At 45.1% G+C, this 22639-nt stretch overlaps 1 protein-coding gene across 3 annotated transcripts in view; it reads right to left on the bottom strand.

Annotated features, from left to right (window-relative positions):
* wdr25 (WD repeat domain 25) overlaps window positions 1-22639 on the bottom strand; it is a 148517-nt gene that overhangs the window by 44311 nt on the left and 81567 nt on the right. For all 3 annotated transcript variants that reach the window (XM_070879376.1, XM_070879375.1, XM_070879374.1), the window contains exons 4-5: window positions 4338-4468; window positions 1179-1349 (exon numbers count right to left, since the gene is read on the bottom strand). In XM_070879376.1, the coding sequence (XP_070735477.1) occupies window positions 1179-1349; window positions 4338-4468 (302 nt within the window). The remainder of the gene's footprint in view (window positions 1-1178; window positions 1350-4337; window positions 4469-22639) is intronic.

The following is a 22639-nucleotide window of genomic DNA, read 5'->3' as shown; positions in this document are numbered from 1 at the left end:
ATAAAGACTACAATGGCCATTTTGTTCAGGGACTGTAATCTAGCTGTTTTCGGAGAAATAGGCTGGCAGAATTTCTTTGGTATGCAATAAATATCACTGTCAAACATTCTCACTGGCCTCTTACCATTCTGACAATGAGCTCAATCTAGATTGTAAATGTCAGTAAAAATGTATTTTGATTCCTAGACAATAGCACACCATTTATCTTATTCCTAACAATTAAACTTTCTGGCTTCAAAAGAGTACTTTTCAGCTTTTATAATCTGCACTTGTTATGTTGGATTGCATTCTGGAAAAATAATCTTCTGTCAGTTTCTATTATTAAATACTTCAAAAGTATAATTATCCTTTCACAATGCATGAAGCTAGAATGGATGAATTACTTTCAGTGGTTGCCAAACTTTGGCATGATTTGATGCATGAATAAATACTGGCCCAGATTTTGTTGGAGAGTGGGCATCTCACGGCGTGCCCCGTTAATTAGACTTTTTCCCTCACCCTTCAGCTCGAAAATGTTTCGCCCTGCAAGTTGCTGGAAGTGTGAGCTGATTAAGGTGTGGACAACAGGGCATCTGGGACCTTGCTGAATGACAGGACCAGCAGTCTATCTCCTTAACCAATGAGAGTTAAGGATTGAGAAAGAAACAGAGGAACGACGGAGAAACCCTAACTTTCAGTAGTGAATTTAATTGGTAATTAATGTTAAACTCACAGGGAGGTTGAGGCCGAGCTGCTGTTTTTGTGAGGCTAACAATGGAGCAGATCAAACCGTCCAGCAACGTGTGGCAATTCTCAATTCACCGCGTAGCTTTTCCTCGCCACAAATTGTTGGACGATTTACACATTAATAATGGTGTGCGTATTAAACTCATCGTTATTTTGGCAGAAAAATTTGAGCCATTATCTTGTTAACTTGCTACAACCTGTGGTTTCCTATGCAGTACTGGAAAAGGTAACTGTAATAGTGTATTTCAGATCTCATTAAAAGACAGATTCAATTGAGAACATTTTGCTGCAGTACAACCAGCAGTTGTTACAACTAAATAGACAATTAAAAGCAATAGCTCAGTTGCAGTGCATAACCCTTCATGAACTCCAAGTACCTGTATAGTGTGACTGAGCTGATTGATTCAACTGCTCTCAATACTTAACTGAAAACATACATCTTTTGAGCTTACGTGGAATATCTGATTGGATATTTTTGCGGAAGTCTGGAAATCCCAGGCAATGATTGTACGATCTGCTGAGTCTCTGCTGACAGCATCTGTGCTGGTAAGAAATTCTTTCCCACCCGGAAGAAAAAGAATAGAGAGTGTTTGCTGTATTCCAGCATTGTATTCATTCACTACCTGGAATAAAATAGTGAATACAATTTACAGGCCATATCAAAAACATCCATTTCTTCTCAGCCCAGACACAAGGACAGTGCTGATAAAATAAATTTTCTTTGCAAAGAGTGATCAGAATTTTTTAAATGCATGGTATCTATATATACATAATGGGAGCAGTATAAATATGTTTTCATTTACAAATGAACAAAAATTACATTTTAAATGAGACTGTCTTAACTTTAAAAGTACATTTCCGGCTTCTTAAAATTAATGAACACAAAATCATGGGCTGGGGGGGCGTGCAATGTCCTGATATGTGCCAGAGAATGCACTAGTAGCAAGTTTGCTGACTTATAGTGGCTGATTTTCCTGGGTATAGAGCCGCAGAAGTGACTGAACTGGAGATGCAGAGCACCAGAAAAATAGGTGGAGCCCCATGACACCATGTCTCCACTCCAACTGCGCTACCACAAAGCTCCTGCAACACTATTTTAGAGACCCACATCACTGCCAACAGCAGGAGCTCGAATGTAAATTAAGGGTTATATTGTATTTATGATGTCACAGACATGAGACAAAATTTCCTGATCGTATGATGGTCACAGGTTGTTTGTAAGTTACCCAGGTAAAAAGAAGGTGCTACCAAAAAAAAAGTACTTGGAGGCTTGGGTTTGCAAGAATTTTAAGGTAAAGGAACTTTAGTTACTAATAATACTTTGTTCATGTTCTAGCCATTAAAGGGATTGTATCTCTTATATGCTTTGGCTGTAATAAGTCATCATCATCATCATAGGCAGTCCCTTGAAACAAGGATGACTTGCTTCCACGCTGAAAATGGATGAGTTCACAGGTGGTTCAATCATATTCTAGATCCCAAACTACATCCTGGTATGGAAGATGCCTGTGCATGGATTTTTTTTAACGTTTGATGGCCATTGCACCCCAGCCACCAAACGGGCTTGACAGAGCTAGGTCTTGGTCCAGTGGCAAGCATTAACCAAGACAACTGGAGACCAGCTCTGCTGCATTGAACTAGTGTGCACACATATCGCAGTGTGGGCTGGCCCGTGCTGCCCCTGTAATAAGTACAACTGTGTCAAAGCTACATGATGGGGCTACTGTTTACAATCTCTCTTTACATGTGAAATCTGGCCTAGGAGGAGGAATTGGCAGGAAGCTGTGCAGAATGTACAGTTAGTGAGGCAGCACCAGAGGAGGAGTGCACCAGCTCAGAGGTAACAGAGTTGAGAAATTTTATAGATTGAGGTCAACACTGCTGGACCATAGTGAGGGGCTATGCTTCTGGAGACTTCCGTTTAATAACAAAGTTAGTAAAAAGTCTTGTCACAGGCTGAGAGAGGACCTGCAACCCCAGTACTGAGGTTCCACCATAGTTCCACCTTGATTTTTACACCACTGAAGGCTTTCAGGGAACCACTAGGGACATAGCTTGTATAAGCTGTGTATTGTTGCAGACACTAGGTCATGGATGCCTTTGTTTGTCAGGGCAAATTGATACATTTGTCTTCTGAATGTATGCCAGGAAGCAGCAAGCTCATGTCCTTGACTCTTACTACTTGCTGGTTTGCCCAAGGTGCAAGGTGTGATAGAAGGGACCCATGTAGGCACATGTGCTCCCACAGACAGGAGTGCCTCTTACAAGATTCAAGAGGCATTACTCCATTAAGGTCCAGCTAGTGTGATTATGCAAGTGAATGCCAGGTTCTCTCAGACAATCAACCGTTCCACCTTTGTTAGAAGAAGCAGTTTTACGAAGGCAGGACATGAACTGGCCATCAAATTGTGGACTGGGAAGTAGATGAAGCTTTTTAGACTGAATTGTACTCGGTGGAAAATTGATGGTGGAAAATTAGCATTCTAATAATATACAGGTTGAGCGTCCGAAATTTGGAAACCTCAGGACCGAGGCCGTTCTGGATTCTTGGTATTTCCAGATTTTGGAACGTCTTTGCCTGGGTCGAGGTCGGTGGGCTCTAAGGGGGGAGAAGTGGGGGAGCCGGGTCGGGAGGAGAAGGGGGGAGAAGGGGGGAGCCGGGGCCGGGGCGAGGTCGGGCTGCCAAGGGCTGGGGCGGGCGAAGTCGCGATGCAGTTGGGCCGGAGGTCGGACCATCGAGTGCCGGTGCGAGGTCGGGTCACCGAGAGCTGGGGCGGGCGAAGTCACGGTGAAGTCGGGATGGGCGAAGTCGGGCCACTGAGGACCAGGGCGAGGTCGGGGCGGGCGAGGCGGGAGGAGTTTGGATTTCGGAACATTTTCCGGTTTCCAGATGATCCCACCACGGATCGGCTCGGTGTCCGGATTCCGGAACATTCCGAATTTTGGAACTCCGGATTTTAGACGCTCAACCAGTATGATATTAAATATAGAAAAAAGATGCAAAGTAACTTGTACTATTTATTAAATTCAACTTACATTAAAATGTCTTCATACAAGTTTGCTACCACTTGTAAAAACTGGTGTGTGTGGACTTGTGCAAGCATGAATTCTACCGGTCAGGGTATATTTAGAGAACCCATTTAAACATTCCTGGAAGGGGACATACTTTACATTGAAAGTACTATTCTCCCACTTCCCAAGGTAACATTCCCTTTAAATGAGGAGTCCTATATTGAATCTTGCCAAAATAACAGTTACAAATAAATATTTAAATGTGCCATTTACCTACTTCCCTGAAGTGCCTCAAGTTCAAACCACATGGCATTTAACTTTTAAATAGTGGCATTTGGCAGATATATAATATAAATGTATTTGCCTTAATTCATCTCTCTACTCAAACTACTATTGAAAATGTGATTGAAAAATAACTATGCGGAGTTATTAAAAATATATAATTTTGTACCCCAAATCTGAAAATTGTGGACCTAGGCAGATAACCGAGTTTAAAGCAATAATTAAAACCTGATGGTATATTAAATCTCACTCCATCCTGGCAGCTTTAAATTGCTTCAGGTCAAAAAATGTGTGTAAGTCGTGAAATATTACTGTACCTTGCAACTTCTTGTATCCCATGCTTTCACTGTTGAGCTGAACCCTCCACTCAAGAAGACATTTTGGTTCACAGGATTGAATGCCAAGCAAGTGATTTGAAATTCATTACGAAAACTGATGATTTGTTTACCTGTATTAACAAAAATGAGATTTTATTAAGAGCAAATCAAGAACTTAAAAAATCTTCTGTGGTTTAATGATCCCATTTTTATTATTTTGAAAGCACAAGTATAACAAAACTGGATATTTATGTTAATAAGATGTTACTATATGTGTGGCTTCCCTAATGGTTTAATTGGTAATAAACCATGTTGCATGGCACTGAAGAAGAAAAAAATTGGTACGGTTCCAGGTTTGATTCTGTTTTGCGTTGATTTAACTAATTTTAACCGGGTGGAGATGAGGGTAGAGGGGAACAGAGTTTTCAAAAGAACATAAGAAAGAGGAGCTGGGGTGGGCCATTTGGCCCTCCGAGCCATTCAACAAGTTCATGGCTGAGCTTCTACCTCAACTTCTTGCACTATACCCACTTCCCTTAATTCCCCAAAATTAATCGACCTCGGTCTTGGATAATACTCAATGACTGAGCATCCACAGCTCTCTGGGGTAGAGAATTCCAAAGATTCACAACCCTTTGAGTGAAGAAATTTCTCCTCATAGTCCTAAATTGCCTATCCCTTATTCTGAGACTGTGACCCCGTGTTCTAGATTCTCCAGCCAGGGGAAACATTTTCTCAGCATTAACCCTGTCAAGCCCCTTAAGAATCTTATATGTTTCAATTAGATCACCTCTCATTCTTCTAAACTCTAGGGAATATAGGCCTCTCCTACTCAATCTCTCCTCATAGGGCTATCCCCTCATCCCAGAAACCAGTCTAATGAAACTTTGTTCACTCCCTCTAAGGCAAGTATGTCTTTCCTTAGGTTAGGAGACCCGAACTGTACACAGTACTCCAGGTGTGGCCTCACCAATGCCTTGTATAATTGTAGTAATACTTCTTTACTCTTATACTCTAATCCCTTTGTAACAAAAGCTAACATACCATTTGCTTTCCTAACTGCTTGCTGTACCTGCATGTTAATTTTCTGTGATTCATGTACAAGGACACAGAGGTCCATCTGAAGGTAAACATTTCCCAGTCTCTTACCATTCAAAAAATATTCTACTTCTTTGTTTTTCCTACCAAAGTAGATAACTTCACACTTCTCCACGTTGTATTCTATTTGCCATATTCTTGCTTATATTTCTCTGCATCCTCCTCACAGCTTACTTTCCCACTTCGTGTCATCAGCAAACCTGGATACATTAATGACTTTGATGAAGGGACTGAGTGTAATGTTATGTCCAGAATAAAGTAATGTGATTGAGTACTGTAGACGTGAGTAAGTGTGACCTTAGTATCTTTAATCTAACTCCAGAGTGTTGGTACAGCATGGGAGGCCTGCTTATATACAGTGCTCCCAAGGGATGCTGGGATCCCTTGGGACTCCAACAAATACGCCCTCTAGTGGCGGTAGAATGCTGGTTACATAGGGTTGCATACATAACATCACTCCCTCCCAAAGTCAATTGTACACTTATTTGCAGGGTGAGACGATCTGGGGCTTTTTGCTCCCTAGTCGATCGTCTCGGTACAATGCAGGCGCAGGTGAGTTGGTTGGTTCTTCACTGGGCTGCTGCGCAGCTGGCCTTGCTGGGCTGCTGGGGATGATGAGTTCAGCTTCGTGGTCAACAGTGATGTCCGGTTGCAACTGGTGTGTATGTCGGAGGGTTGAAGTTGGTGGTGTCCTCTTCAGGTTGCTCGTGGCTGCCTGCGAATCGCAGTTTGGTTTGGTTCAAATGCTTTCTGCAAGTTAGTCCATTTGCGAGTATGACCTGAAACACCCTACTCCCTTCTTTGGCTATGACAGTACCCGCAAGCCGTTTGGGACCATGTTCATAGTTGAGTACAAATACAGGGTCATTAACTTCAATATCGCGTGACAAATTTGCACGATCATGGTACATGCTTTGTTGATGCCGCCTGCCCTCGACGTGATCATGGAGATCAGGGTGGACGAGAGAGCCTTGTTTTGAGCACCCTTTTCATGAGCAGCTCGGCTGGGGGAACCCCGGTGAGCGAGTAAGGTCTGGTGCGGTAGCTGAACAGGACTCGGGACAGGCGGGACTGCAGGGAGCCTTCCGACACGCGTTTCAAGCTTTGCTTGATGGTTTGGACTGCCCGTTCTGCCTTGCAGTTAGATGCAGGCTTGAACGGGGCAGATGTGACGTGCTTGATCCCATTGCAGGTCATGAATTCCTTGAATTCAGCGCAGGTGAAGCACGGCCCGTTGTCGCTGACAAGGACATCAAGCAGGCTGTGCATGGCAAACATGGCTCGTAGGTTTTCGATGGTGGCAGTGGACGTGCTTACAGACATTATTAGACACTCAATCCACTTTGAATAAGCATCCACAACAACCAAGAACATTTTGCCTAGAAACGGGCCAGCGAAGTCAACGTGGATCCTAGACCACAGTTTGGAGGGCCATGACCACAAACTTAGTGGTGCCTCGCTCAGTTCAGAGCAAGTGTTGCATTGGCGCACGCACGACGCCAAATCTGAGTCGATGCCGAGCCACCACACATGGGATCTGGCTACAGCTTTCATCATTACTATGCCTGGGTGGGTACTGTGCAGGTCGAATATGAACGTTTCCCTGCCTTTCTTGGGCAAAACCACGCGATTACCCAGCTTGTATGGACATTTCGTCTTTACACCGATGGAACGGCTTGATCTCTTCATGCATCTCCACTGGGATGCTGGACCAGCTCCCATGGAGGACACAGTTTTTTTTTACAAGGGACAGTAAAGGATCCTGGCTAGTCCAGGTCCTGATCTGGCAGGCCGTAACGGGTGACTTTTCGTTTTCAAATGCATCCAGCACCAAAAGCAAGTCTGCAGGCTGTGCCATTTCCATCTCGGTGGTGGGCAATGGTAGCCGACTAAGGGCGTCAGCGCAGTTCTCTGTACCTGGCCTGTGGCGAATTACATAGTTAGATGCAGACATCGTGGGCGCCCATCTTTGGATGCGAGCAGAGGCATTGGTATTGATACCTTTGCTCTCTGAGAATAGCAATATGAGCAGCTTATGGTCAGTTTCTAACTTGAACTTAAGCCCAAACAGATATTAATGCATTTTTTTAACCCCGTAAACGCATGCCAGAGTTTTTTTTTCAATTATCCTGTAGGCCCTTTCAGCCTTGGACAAGCTCCTGGATGCATAAGCGACCGGTTGCAATGTTCCCGATTTGTTTGCTTGTTGTAACACAGACCCGACCCCGTACGAAGACGCATCGCAAGCTAGCACTAAACTTTTACAAGAATCATACAGGAGAAGCAGTTTGTTGGAACATAACAGATTTTGGGCTTTCTCAAAAGCTGTCTCTTGTGATTTCCCCCATACCTAAGTCATCTCCCTTGCGTAGCAACACGTGTAGAGGTTCTAGCAAGGTGCTTAAGCCGGGTAGGAAATTACCAAAATAATTGAGGAGTCCCAGGAACGACTGCAGCTCCGTCACAATCTGTGGTCTCGCTGCTTTCTTGATGGCCTCCGTCTTGGAGTCGGTGGGTCTGTTGCCGTCTGCCGCGACTCTTCTCCCTAAAAACTCGATCTCTGGCGCCAGGAAAACACACTTCGAGCATTTCAACCTGAGTCCCACACGATCTAACTGACTTAGAACCTCTTCCAGGTTTTGCAAGTGTTCGATGATGTCCCGACCTGTGATCAATATGTCGTCCTGGAAAACCACGGTGCGCGGAACCGACTTTAGCAGACTCTCCATGTTCCTTTGAAAAATAGCCGCGGCCGATCGAATCCCAAACAAGCATCTATTGTAGATGAACAGACGTTTGTGCATGTTGATCCAGGTGAGGCCTTTCGAAGATTCCGCCAGATCCTGCGTTATGTAGGTCAAGGTCAGGTCCAACTTGGTGAACATCTTTCCTCCTGCCAGCGTCGCAAATAGGTCATCTGCCTTGGGTAGCGGGTACTGGTCCTGCAGCGAAAATCGTTACTTTATAGTCCCTACAAATTCTGACTGTGCCATCGCCCTTGAGAACCGGAACAATTGGACTGGCCCACTCGTTGAACTCCACCGGCGCGATGATGGCCTCTCGTTGCAGTCTGTCTAGCTCGAGCTCCACTTTCTCTCGCATCATATATGGCACCGCCCGTGCCTTGTGGTGGTTGGGTCGTGTACCGGGAATCAAGTGGATCTGCACCTTCGCCCCCGAGAAACCTCCGAGGCCTGGCTGAAACAACGACGGAAACTTGCTCAGAACCTGGGTACATGAGGCGTCGTCGATGGACGAAAGCGCTCGGATGTCATCCCAGTTCCAACGGATTTTTCCCAGCCAGCTTCTGCCGAACAGTGTGGGGCCATCTCCTGGTACTATCCTTAGTGGTAGTTCGTGCACTGCTCCATCATAGGAGACTTTTACTACTGCACTGCCAATTACAGGGATCAGCTCTTTAGTGTACGTTCTCAGCTTGGTATGAATAGGGCTCAGCTTGGGCCTTTGTGCCTTGTTACACCACAGCCTGTCGAAGGCGTTTTTGCTCAATGGACTGACTCGCACCTGTGTCCAATTCCATGGATGCTAGAATTCCATTCAGTTCAACTTTTAGCATGATCGGTGGACATTTCGTGGTGAAGGTGTATACCCCGTACACTTCTGCCTCCTCGGTTTGAGTCTCTAGTTCAGTTTGATCTGCCATGGATCGGTCTTCCTCTGCAACGTGGTGGTTTGCAGGGTTGCAGCTTGTCTGCACATTTGCTGGAGGTGTCCCATTGTTCCACAGCCTTTGCACGCATAGTGTTTGAAGTGGCATTGATGGGCTCGATGATCACCTCCGCAGCACCAACAAAGTGTTAACTGCCTCGCATTAACGCTTGATTGCGGACTCTGAGTCATCTGAGGTCGTACAGCTGCAGGCGTGTACGTTCTGCCATATGCATTCCTGCCTGAAAACGACGTTACTTTGTGTACAGTACTTGCCGAAACATCTTTATGCTGAGAAATTTGTTTGGTGTTATCGCTGGTGGACATAAATGCCTGGGCTATCGTTATGGTTTTGCTCAGGTTCGGTGTTTCAACAGTCAATAGTTTGCAAAGGATAACGTCAAGGCCAATGCCAAGCACAAAAAAGTCTCTTAGCATTTGCTCCAGGAATCCATCAAATTCGCAACATCCTGCAAGGCGCCTTAGTTCGGCGACATAGCTCGCCACTTCCTGGCCTTCAGACCGTTGACATGTATAAAATCGGTACCTTGCCATCAGAACATTCTCCTTCGGATTTAGGTGCTCCCGGACCAGCGTACACAGTTCTTCATACGATTTGCTTGTTGGTTTCACCGGAGCAAGAAGATTCTTCATGAGGCTGTAGGTTGTTGCCCCACAGATGGTGAGGAGGATCGCCCTTTGTTTGGCAGTGTTCACACTCCCTTCCAGCTCGTTGGTTGAATATTGGTCAAGTCACTCCACGAAGGCCTCCCAATCATCCCCTTCTGAGCATTTCACTAGGATACCAACAGTTCTCTGCATTTTCGCGTGATGGTTCATTATCTCGTCGCCAGATGTTATGTCCAGAATAAAGTAATGTGATTGAGTACTGTAGACATGAGTAAGTGTGACCTTAGTCTCTTTAATCTAATTCCAGAGTGTTGGTACAGCATGGGAGGCCTGCTTATATACAGTGCTCCCAAGGGATGCTGGGATCCCTTGGGACTCCAACAGATACACCCTCTGGTGGCGGTTTAATGCTGGTTACATAGGGTTGTATACATAACAATTAATATCAAAGAATCATAGAAATTTACAGCACGGAAGGTGGCTATTTTGGGCCGTCGTGTCCGTGCCAGCCGACCAAGAGCTATCCAGCCTAATCCCACTTTTCAGCCCTTGGTCCGTAGCCCTGTAGATTACGGCACTTCAAGTGCACACCCAAGTATTTTTAAAATGTGGTGAGGCTTTCTGCCTCTGCCACCCTTTCAGGCAGTGAGTTCCAGACCCCCACCGCCCTCTGGGTAAATACATTTCTCCTCTATACCAATATAGATTGTAAATAGCTGAGGCCCAAGCACTGATCCTTGCGGAACCCCGTTAGTTACAGCCTGTCAAACTGAAAAAGTCCTGTTTATTCCTACTCTGTTTTCTATCCATTATCCAATCCGCAATCCATGCTAATACATTATCCTCAATCCCATGAGTCCTAATTTTGTGTAATAACCTCTTGTGGGGCACCTTATCAAATGCTCTTTGAAAATCCAAATACACTACATCCATTGGTTCCCTCTTAACCATTCCTACCAGTTAAATCTTCAAAAAACTCTATAACAGATTTGTCAAACACTATTTCCCTTTCATAAAATCATGTTGACTTTGCCTAATCATATTATGATTTTCTAAGTGTCCTATTACCACGTCCCTAATAATAGAGTCTAGCATTTTGCCTACTACTGATGTCAGGCTAACTGGCCTATAGTTCCCTGTTTTTTTCTCTTCCTCCTTTATTAAATAGCGGGGTTATGTTTGCTACCTTCCAATGCTTGAGAACTGTTCTAAAATCTAGGGAATTCTGGAAGATTAATACCAGTGCATCCACTATCTCTGCAGCTATTTCTTTTAAAACCCTTAAATGCAGGTCATCAGATCCAGAGGATTTCAGAACATAAGAAATAGGAGCAGGAGTAGGCCATTTGGCCCCTTGAACCTGCTCCACAATTTAATAAGAACATGGCTGATCTGGTCATGGACTCAGCTCCACTTCCCTGCCCGCTCCCCATAACTCTTTATTCCCTTATCGCTCAAAAATCTGTCTATCTCCGCCTTAAATATATTCAATGACCCAGCCTCTTTGGGGCAGAGAAATCCACAGATTTACAAACCTCTGGGAGAAGAAATTCCTCCTCATCTCAGTTTTAAATGGGCAGTCCTTTATTCTGAGACAATGCCCTCTAGTTTTAGTTTCCCCTATGAGTGGAAATATCCTTTCTGCATCCACCTTGTCGAACCCCCTCTTTATCTTGTATGTTTCGATAAGATCACCTCTCATTCTTCTGAACTCCAATGAGTATAGGCCCAACCTACTCATACCTATCTTCATATGTCAACCCCCTCATCTCCGGAATTAACCTAATGAACCTTCTCTGAACAGCGTCCAATGAACGGCTTTATCTCTTCCTGCATTTCCACTAGGACACTGGACCAGCTCCCGTGAAGCACACAGCTTTTGACTAGAGATAATAAGGGGTTCTAACTTGTCCAGGTTTTGATCTGCCGGGCAGTGACAGGTGATTGCTCACTCTCAAATGCTTCCATAACCATGGCTAGATATGCGGGCTGTGCCATTTCCACCCCCGTGGTGGGCAATGGCAGCCTACTGAGAGAATTGGCGCAGTTTTCTGTGCCTGGCCTGTGGCGGATGGCATAGTTGTATGCGGATGTTAGCGCCCATCTCTGGATGCGGGCCGATGCGTTGGTATTAATCCCTTTACTCTCGGAAAACAGGGATATAAGTGGCTTATGGTCAGTATACAATTCGAATTTTAGCCCAAACAGGTATTGATGCATTTTCTTTACCCCATAGACACACGCTAACGCTTCTTTTTCAATCATGCTGTAGGCTCTCTCGGCCTTCGACAGACTCATGGATGCATAAGCAACCGGTTGCAGTTTCATGAAATAATTAGCCCGACGCCATATGACGACGCATCACATGCTAGTACCAAATGCTTAAATGGATCATACAACACAAGCAATTTGTTTGAGCATAACAATTCTCTCGCTTTTACAAAGGCATTTTCTTGGCTTTTGCCCCAAACCCATTCGCCCCCTTTTCGTAGTAAGACATGTAGTGGTTCTAGCAGTGTGCTGAGACCCGGTAAGAAGTTACCAAAGTAGTTCAAGAGTCCCAGAAACGACTGCAGCTCTGTCACATAGAAACATAGAAAATAGGTGCAGGAGTAGGCCATTCAGCCCTTCGAGTCTGCACCACCATTCAATAAAATCATGGCTGATCATTCACTCAGTATCCTTTTCCTGCTTTCTCTCCATACCCTTTGATCCCTTTAGCCGTAAGGGCCATATCTAACTATCTCTTGAATATATCCAATGAACTGGCATCAACAACTCTCTGCGGTAGGGAATTCCACAGGTTAACAAGTGAAGAAGTTTCTCCTCCTCTCAGTCCTAAATGGCTTACCCCTTATCCTTGGACTATGTCCCTTCGTTCTGGACTTCCCCAACATCGGGAACATTCTTCCTGCATCTAACCTGTCCAGTCCAGTCAGAATTTTATATGTTTCTATGAGATCCCCTCTCATCCTTCTAAACTCCAGTGAATACAGGCCCAGTCGATCCAGTCTCTCCTCTTATGTCAGTCCTGCCATCCCGGGAATCAGTCTGGTGAACCTTCGCTGCATTCCCTCAATAGCAAGAATGTCCTTCCTCAGATTAGGAGACCAAAGCTGAACACAATATTCCAGGTGAGGACTCACTAAGGCCCTGTACAACTGCAGTAAGACCTCCCTGCTCCTATACTCAAATCCCCTAGCTATGAAGGCCAACATACCATTTGCCTTCTTCACCGCCTGCTGTACCCGCATGCCAACTTTCAATGACTGATGTACCATGACACCCAGGTCTCATTGCACCTCCCTTTTTCCTAATCTGCCGCCATTCAGATAATATTCTGCCTTCGTGTTTTTGCCACCAAAGTGGATAACATCACATTTATCCACATTATACAGCCATGCATTTGCCCACTCAACTAACCTGTCCAAGTCACCCTGCAGCCTTTTAGTGTCCTCCTCACAGCTCACACCGCCACCCAGTTTAGTGTCATCTGCAAACTTGGAGATATTACACTCAAGTCCCTCATCCAAGTCATTAATGTATATTGTAAAGAGCTGGGTCCCAGCACTGAGCCCAGCGGCACCCCACCAATCACGTTGTGTAGCCTTGGGTGCATTCTCGATTGCCTCTCTTCGCGTTGGTGGGCCTGATGCCATCCGACGCAATCCACCTTACCAGGAACTCTACTTCAGGCGGCAGGAAAATGCACTTCGAGCATTTTAACCTGAGCGCCACGCGGTTGAGTCGGCTAACAACCTCCTCCAGGTTTTGCAGATGCTCGAATGTGTTCCGACCTATGACCAAGATGTTGTCCTGGAAGACCACGGTGTGCGGGACCGACTTCAGTAAACTTTCCATGTTTCTCTGGAATATCGCCGCTGCAGATCGGATTCCAAACGGGCATCTGTTATAAACAAAAAGACCTTTGTACGTGTTGATGCAGGTGAAGGCCTTCAATGATTCCTCCAGTTCCTGCGTCATGTAGGCCGAAGTCAAATCCAGCTTCGTGAACGTCTTTCCTCCCGCCAGCATTGCAAAGAGGTCATCTGTCTTTGGTAGTGGGTATTGGTCCTACAGGGAGAAACGATTGATAGTTACTCTGTAATCACCACAGATTCTGACGGTGCCATCTCCCTTGAGGACTGGGACAATAGGACTGACCCACTCGCTGAACTCGATCGGTGAAATGATGCCCTCTCGTTGCAGCCGATCGAGCTCGATCTCTACCCTTTCTCTCATCATGTACGGTACTGTTCTCGCCTTGTGATGGATGGGTCGCGCCCCCGGAATTAGGTGGATCTGCACTTTTGCTCCTTGGAATTTCTCGATGCCTGGTTCGAACAGCGAAGGAAATTTGTTTAAGACCTGGGCACATGAAGTGTCGTCAGTGGGCGATAGCGCTCGGCCGTCGTCCCAGTTCCAGCATATCTTTCCCAACCTGCTCCTGCCAAGCAGCGTGGGACCATCCAGAGTGGTAGCTTGTGCACCGGTCCATCGTAGGAGACCTTTACAGTAGCACTGCCGATTACAGGAATCAGTTGTTTCGTGTAAGTTCTTAGTTTCGAGTGAACTGGAGTTAAGACTGACCTTGAGGCCTTGTTGCACCACAACCTTTCGAAAGTCTTTTTGCCCATGATGGACTGGCTCGCACCCGTGTCCAGCTCCATTGACATCGGGAGTCCATTTAGTTCAACATTCAGCATTATCGGGGGACAATTCGTGGTGAATGTGTGCACCCCATGTACCTCTGCCTCCTCTATCTAAGGCGCTGGTTTGTCGTGATCTTTCATGGATCTGTCCTCCTCTGCAACATGGTAGTTTGCAGGTTTAACAGGCTTTGCAGCTCGCCTGCACACTCGTTGGAGGTGTCCCATTGTTCCACAGCCCTTGCAAATGTACTCTTTGAATCGGCATGAATGGAAACGATGATCACCCCCACAGCACCAACAAGGTGTTAATGGCCTTGCATTCATCACCCTTGATGGTGGACTCAGTCATCTGCGGACGTGCAGCTGCAGGTATGTGTGACCTGCTCTGTACTTTACGATTCGAAAACAACATCACTTTGTTCACAGTATTTGTAGCAGCACTTGCGTGCTGAGAGATTTGCTTCGTATTGTCACTGGTGGCAATGAACGCCTGGGCTATCGCTATGGCCTTACTCAAGGTTGGGATCTCTACAGTCAACAGTTTGCGAAGTATGGTTTTGTGGCCAATGCCAAGTACGAAAAAGTCTCTGAGCATATGCTCCAAATGTCCTTCAAATTCGCAATGTCCTGTAAGGTGTCTTAGCTCGGCGACATAACTCGCCATTTCCTGACCTTCAGCCTTTTGTAGGTATAGAACCGGTACCTCGCCAACAGAATACTTTCCTTCAGGTTCAAATGCTCTCGGACCAGTGTGCACAAATCGTCGTACAATTTCTCCGTGGGTTTCGCTGGAATGAGCAGATTCTTCATGAGGCCATACGTTGGTGCCCCACAGATGGTGAGGAGGATCGCCCTTCGTTTTGCAGCGTTCTCTTCCCCATCTAGCTCGTTGGCCATGAAGTATTGGTCGAGTCGCTCCACAAAAGTTTCCCAATCATCACCCTCCAAGAATTTCTCTAGGATGTCCACTGTTCTCTGCATCTTTGGGTTCGCTATTTGTATCTCATCGCCAGTTGTTGTGTATGGAGAAACAGTCAGACTGAACACTGTGAGCTCAAAGTAAAGTGTGACCGTAGTCTTTTATTGCAGGTCTCCAGAGTGCCTCTCCAACCTGTGAAGCCTCCTTAAATACCTGTGCTCCCAAGGGATTATGGGATCCCTTGGGACTCCAGGGGATGAGCCCTCTGGTGGCTGTACAGAGTAAATACAAGTCCATATACATAACACTAGCTTTTTGTGTTTCATGCACAAGGACCTCCGGAACCTCTGCACTTTACAATTTTTTTCCATTTAAATTATAATTTGCTTTTCTATTTTTTCTGCCAAAGTGGATAACCTCACATTTTCCCACATTATATTCCATCTGCCAAATTTTTGCCACTCACTTAGCCTGTCTATATCCCTTTGCAGATTTCTTATGTTCTCCTCACAATTTGCTTTTCCACCCATTTTTGAATCATTAGCAAACTTGGCTACATTACACTCGGTCCCTTCTTCGAAGTCATTAATATAGATTGGCCCCAGCACCGAACCCTGCAGCACCCCACTAGTCACTGTTTGGCAACCAGAAAATGACCCATTTATCCCGACTCTCTGTCTTCTGTTAGTTAGCCGATCCTCTATCCATGCTAGCATATTACCCACAACCCTGTGAACTTTTATCTTGTGCAGTAACCTTTTATGTGGCACCTTATCGAATGCCTTCTGGAAATCCAAATACACCACATCCACTGGTTCCTTCTTATCCACCCTGCTCGTTACATCCTCAAAGAACTCCAGCAAATTTATCAAACATGATTTCCCTTTCATAAAACCATGCTGACTTTACTTGATTGAATCATGCTTTTCCCAATGTCCTGCTACTGCTTCCTTAATAATGGACTCCAGCATTTCCCCAATGACAGATGTTAGGCTAACTGGTCTATAGTTTCCCGCTTTCTTTCTGTCTCCTTTTTTTTTAAATAGGGGCGTTACATTTGCGGTTTTTCAATCTACTGGGAACTACCCAAATCCAGGGAATTTTGGTAGATTACAACTAATGCATCCACTATCTCTGCAGCCACTTCTTTTAAGACTCTAGCATGCAAGCCATGAGGTCCAGGGGTCTTGTCCGCCTTTAGTCCCATTATTTTACCGAATACTACTTCTTTAGTGATAATGATTGTACTAAGTTCCTTGTCGCCACTTAGTCCCATTAATTTTGTCAGTACTATGTCTTACTTATACTTTCATAATAGGGAAGGGAAAATAAAAATCCACTCCTGACCATTATCCAATAACCTGTATGCAGATGTGGATGTCAGACTTGGCTGTAACACCCCTTGAATGAGTATGTTGAGGCTCACACACAAGGAATAGTTACTTCAGTGACGTATCAGAGGGCTGCCAGAATCTATTGAATTGTACACCAACTGTGTGTATTGAATGATGTCTACAGCAAGTAGTCAGTTGTAAAGATCTCAACTGCGAGAAGGTTGTGGCTTCGCTCACAACTGGGGAACGGGGATGGAGTTTTGATACATCTAATTAAGCTACCTAGAGTGGGTAGAAAGTAAATACACTCCATTGATAGTTAACATTTAAATGCAAACAATCCATCATTGTGCAAGTTGCTTTGATGCCACTGTATAGAGTCTAAAGCTGCAATTGGATTTTTTTTTAATTAAAATTTTGTGTAAAGTTAAATCTGGTAGAAATATTTCCTCTGTTAATTTTACTGTAAATATGGTGATTGATATGTCAAGATAGGGACATAAATTGTACAGAGGAATTGCTGGGTGGGGTTTGGAGCACCCAAGATAGAATAAGTAAAGCCATGGAATCATTATCTGCAGCTCTAGATGAGGAAATTAAATCAATGATAGGGGTTGGGGGAGCTCTGTGACAATTACCCCGACGATAAGTGCTGTCGCTGGATTGGCCCATTTGATATGGGAAACCAGATAATCTCCGGTAGAAACCTGTTAGAAGCAATAATTGTCACTGCAATAATCACTGCCCTGTCAAATATCTGTATGGAAAGAAGGAGCTCACTATGTTGAGCATGCAATAATGGAGCACAGTCTCCCAGTGACTGGCTACATTTTAGATGTCAATATATAAGGAAAGATGAGGAAAAGTGATACCTGGATAGATTTCCAAACCTCTGGAAGGGGAACCTCACCAGTGGTTTGCAGTAAGTAAAAGTAGGTCTGGTGAATTCTCTCTATTGTACAAACAAGCTTTCTAAACCCCGGGGTGGGATAACCATATCATAGAATCATAGAAATTTATGGCCCATTGTGTCCGCGCCAGCTAAGTTCATTTTCCTGTTGAGCTTCATTATGATACCTTGTGCTAGTGTAATAAACACCTCTTCAACATTTAAGCTGGATTTTGCACTGGTCTCCAGGAACTTTATTCCATAATCTATCATTAACTTCTCCCCTTGTTCTTTTGACACCTGCCTTTTCTCATTCATATCACACTTTTTGCCCTGAATCATCCTTTCCATGTCTGAAGATGCATGCTCTTCAATATTACTTATCCAGTTCTTTGGGCCCAAGTTTCCACATGATTTGCATCTGATTTTTAAGAGCAACTGGTGGAGAACGGACTATCTTAGAAATCGCAATTCTCCATATTTTTTTTTCTGCAGTACTAGTCAGATAGAACAGTTCCACTTTGGAACAGAATTTTTTCTTCAAAAGTTTCCACAGTGAAAACGTACTCCAAACTAAGTTAGAATGGAGCAAGTGAAGATTTTTGTAGAACTGAAAAAACCTTGTCTACACATTAAAAAATCAGGCGCAGGTTACAAATTAGGCGTCCAGAACGAGGTGGGGGGGGGAGGGGGGTGGGGGGGGGGGGGGAAAGAAAGTCATTAAATTCTACAATAAACCCTTATTTATACTTATACAAATATTATACAAATAAATCCAACCTGAATAAAAATTTATAAGCAAAGAAAAGATTAAATAAACCATGTTCCTACCTGTGTGAAAGGCAGCAGTTTGCCGTCGGGACCGAAGGCCTAACGGGCCAGGCCCGAGACTTCAGGCAGGGCCCGTCCCCAGCACCAGATTTACAGGTAGGTGGCGTTGGGTCGGGTCGGGGAGGGAGGTTCGGTTCGGTTCGGGTTGGTGGTTGGGGGGGGGGGGGGAGGAGAGGGAGGGAGGGAGAGAAGGAGGGAGGGAGAGAGGTCGGGGAGCGGGAGGTCGGGGAGGGGGAGGTCAGGTCAGATCCAGTCCGGGGGCGGGGGCGGGAGTAGAGTCGGGTTGAGTCGGGGGGGAGCGGGAGCGGCAGTCGGGTCTGGTCGGGGGGGGGGGGAGCAGGAGAGGCAGTCAGGTCGAGTCCGGTCCGGGGGGGGGGGAGCGGGAGCGGGAGCGGGAGTCGGGAGGAAGCAGGAGCTGGCCGTGGGAGGAGCCTTATTCACGCAGCCCCAGTGAGGCCATTCGGCCAGGGCTAGGGGCTGTGTGCTTCGGGCCCCTCCCACACAGTTTTGGGCGCCTGGAGCTACTGTACTTGCGTGCCCACTGTAGCGCGCATGTGCAGAGGTCCCGGCACTGTTTTCAGCAAAGGGACCTGGCTCCGCCCCCCCTACAGCTCCTGGTGCACTGCGCCGAGGGTCAGAGGGCCTGCAGGGAGGTGGAGAATACGGAGGTTTTTTTTAGGCGCACTTTGTGGCGCGAGAAATGGCCATCCAGGTCGGGACTGCGCCGTTCTAGGCACGGCTCGAAACTTGGGCCCTTTATGTTGTCAAAAGACTGCTCATTTGTGATGACCTAAACCAACATTATTCACAAAGCTCCCCTGTAGTATGCTGTTGTGATGGTACGAAATCTTTCTTGACCTACTGTGTCCCATATCTGTAGCTTGATTTTCTTCCCATCTAGTTCTTCTGTTTGTATTTTGAAATCAATTCCTATGGTGGGTATATCTGATGGGAATTCCTAACAAGAAGGACTCACTACCTATACTTGTGTGCTCCATGTGATGCAGTGGAGAGATATACAAGAGATCAAGGAAGCACATAATGAAAACAATGTGGTCATAACAGAAGATTTTCATTTTCTCATAGACTGGAAGAAGCAGAACAATTCAAGTAGTAAATACAATGAATTTCTAGAATATATTCAGGAAAGTTTTCTCGAACAATATGTTTTAGAACCAACAAGGGGACAGCCCATACTAGATTTAGTGATGAGTAACAAACCAGAATTAATTACCAATCACATGGTAAGGGGTTATCTTGGGAATAGTGACCACAATATGACTGAATTTTATATTAAGTTTGAGGGAGACTCACAAAAAAGATTTTACTGAAGCAAACTTCAAAGGGTGAGAAATAATTGACCATAGTAAACTGAGCTGAATTGCTCATGGATGAGTCTACAAACAGCAGGAAGTAGTCAAATAAATATTTGGTATGATACAAAACACAAAATGTGAGGAAATTAGAGATGCACTCGTCATAAATTATAATGGCTGCACTTGTGTAGTTAAGCAACCACGGTCAATAAAAACAGTATCAAGCTAAAAAGAAAAGCTTACATAAATGCAAGGAAAAGTGTAAATCCCAAAAAATCTAGGAGAGCTATAAAAGACAAAAAAGGGATACAATGAAAGTAATGAAGTGCAAAAAAGGAATATGAAAAAAGAACTTGCAAGCGATATCAAACAACAAAGGTGTTTATAAATATATCAAGAGAGTGGTAAAGGTGAATATGAGCCTATTAAAGACAGATGTAGGTAATACTATAATGAACAATAAGGAAATGGCACACGTGTTAAATTAGTACTTTGTATCCGTTTTTACAGTGGAGAAAAAGCACACAATACTGGCGATACAAGGTCACCTAAAAATAAGTCAAGGGGAGGAACTTAGTAAATTTAATATAAGTTTAAAAAATGGTATGGAGAAAATATTGGGACAAGATAGACAAAGCTCCAGGACCTGATAGTTTCCACCCTCGGGTATTAAAAGAAATGTGAGGGAATTGGAGATGCATTAGTCATCATTTTCCAAAACACTCTAGATTCAGGAATTGTGCCTTTAAAATGTCAGTTTAACATCAACTGTGGAGAAATTACAGGAATCTATCAGAGTGACTGAATACTTGGAAAGGTATCAGATGATTTTTGAGATCACTGGTGTGGTGGAAAGGGGGTGTTTAATAGATGTTGTCTATATGGACCTTCAGAAGGTATTCGATAAGGTTGGAGATATCCCAGTGACCTGGGTGGGCAATTAGTTGGGAGGCAGGAGACAGAGAGTAGGGATAAAGCGAATAAAGATATGTTTCCCAGGGATCTGTACTGGGGCCCCAGCTTTTCAGCATATCATAGAATCATAGAATGGTTACAGCACAGAAGGTGGTCATTTAGCCTGTCATGCCAGCTCTCTGCAAGAACACTTCTGCTAGTCCCACTCCCCTGCCCTTTCCCCGTAGTCCTGCAAATTTTTTATATATACCAATGACTTAGATGAATAGATAGAAGGTTGTATATCCAAGTTTCCAGGTTTATAGTTATGTAGCTGGGAGCAGGACGTTACAAAGAGATATTGGGCTAGATTTTCCACTTTTGTGCAGATCGCCCAAAAATGGGCTTAATTCCGGCGTGGGCGGTAAATATGGGTTTTCAGATCGCTGGATTGTCGCCCATTTTCAAAGCCCCTAGCTTCCATTTTAAAAATTGGGCATTACCGCAAGCGATCTGAAATGGGCGTTAGCGTTAAATCTCTGTGACCTTCTGCCGTAAAATGTCGCCATCCTTAGCCACGGCATGGCAACGCTCGTTTCCTGTGATTCAGGTCGTCAGGGGTCATAATTACATGTGCATAAGAGACAGAGAGAGAGGGAGCAGAGAGGGAGTGAAGGCGTGTGTGGGTGTGATGTGTGCTTGCTTGGCTGTTGTGGGAGGCACGAGGGAGATACACCAGCAGCAAAAGCCTACTAAGCACCAAGAAGATAGTTGGAACTGAGTTTCGAGCTTTATAGCAAATTGTGCAAAAAAAGTTAGCTGTTACCAGCCAGATATTTTCACGAATTTGGTGCCTATAATGGAGGAGGCGACCTAGCATGCTGTGGAGACTGACCCTGGTGAGAGCAATGAGCTGGGAGAGGAACAAATGGGAGGACGAAAGAGAGCAAGGAGGTTCTCGGACGAAGCAAATGCCTCTCTCATACAGGAGGTCGAGTCACGCTGGGGTGATGTGACCCAGGGAGGGGGTGGGAAGCCCACCCCAAAGGCCTACCAGAAGATATGGGCCGAGAAAGCAGAGGTGGTCTCGTCGGCGACCAACGAGGTATAATGCCGCAAGCGATGGAACGACCTTGTCGGATCCGCAAAAATAAGTATTACATTTATTTACATGTACTTATATATTTAAATAATTTGATTTGTAAGAGTTATGAGTGACTATAATCAAATGTGAGGTCTTTCACTTTTACCGGGAATGTTGTACTCAAAGCCTGTGGTCACGGTGTACGTCTTTAGGTAAAGAATGATAATTATTATAATAATCATGATTACATCTGTCGGTTATGTGTTGTATCAGTCTCTGTGACAGTACCTAGCAATGATGTCACACACAATGATCTCATGTCATATCGTCCTGTTGTTACTTTTTACAGAAGCTGCTTTCGAGTAATAGGTCCGAGCAGAGGCGAACGGGTGGGGGGCCACCAGTCATCAGCGACCTCACTGACATCGAAGAGCGGGTGCTCTCACTTGTGGGAACCCACCCCCGGACGGCCACGCAGGCAGCTGCAGAACCTGAAGTGATGCCACGTGAGTAAAGTATACACCATTGCGTGATGTGAAGTCAATAGATGCCACACCCACTCATCCGAACAATAATATATGATAAATGATTGCTAAAAATGTTCTCTAAATAATGCTAGCCTCATGAGAATCATTGCAATGCAGAATGTGTTGATGGTCATGAAATGTGATGTCTGTGATGATTTTGATCGCGATGGTGCTTTTGTCGTGCATATGCTGTGTGTAACGCTGGACTCACCTTGTGACCCTAGCACCCCCTTCTCCTCTAATAACCTCATTTGTGTTTTGCAGCTCAGCCAGCAGTGCGTCCCAAGGCAAGACCACTGAGCCCAGAAGATGGGGGCGCGGGGCCAGACTCGCAGGACTCTCTTACATCTCGTGCTGAGGAGCTCCGATTCTCGCCCGTCAATCTGCTGGGTCCGTTCTCTACGGATGACAGCGCGGACTTTGAAGAGCCTGCATTGCCAGGCTCCAGAAGGCATTTGA

Source organism: Pristiophorus japonicus, chromosome 4 (genome assembly GCF_044704955.1).
Source record: "Pristiophorus japonicus isolate sPriJap1 chromosome 4, sPriJap1.hap1, whole genome shotgun sequence".
Lineage (NCBI taxonomy): Eukaryota > Metazoa > Chordata > Chondrichthyes > Pristiophoridae > Pristiophorus > Pristiophorus japonicus.
Note: the sequence above shows the minus strand (reverse complement) of the source record. Positions and strands in the feature narration are given on the sequence as shown.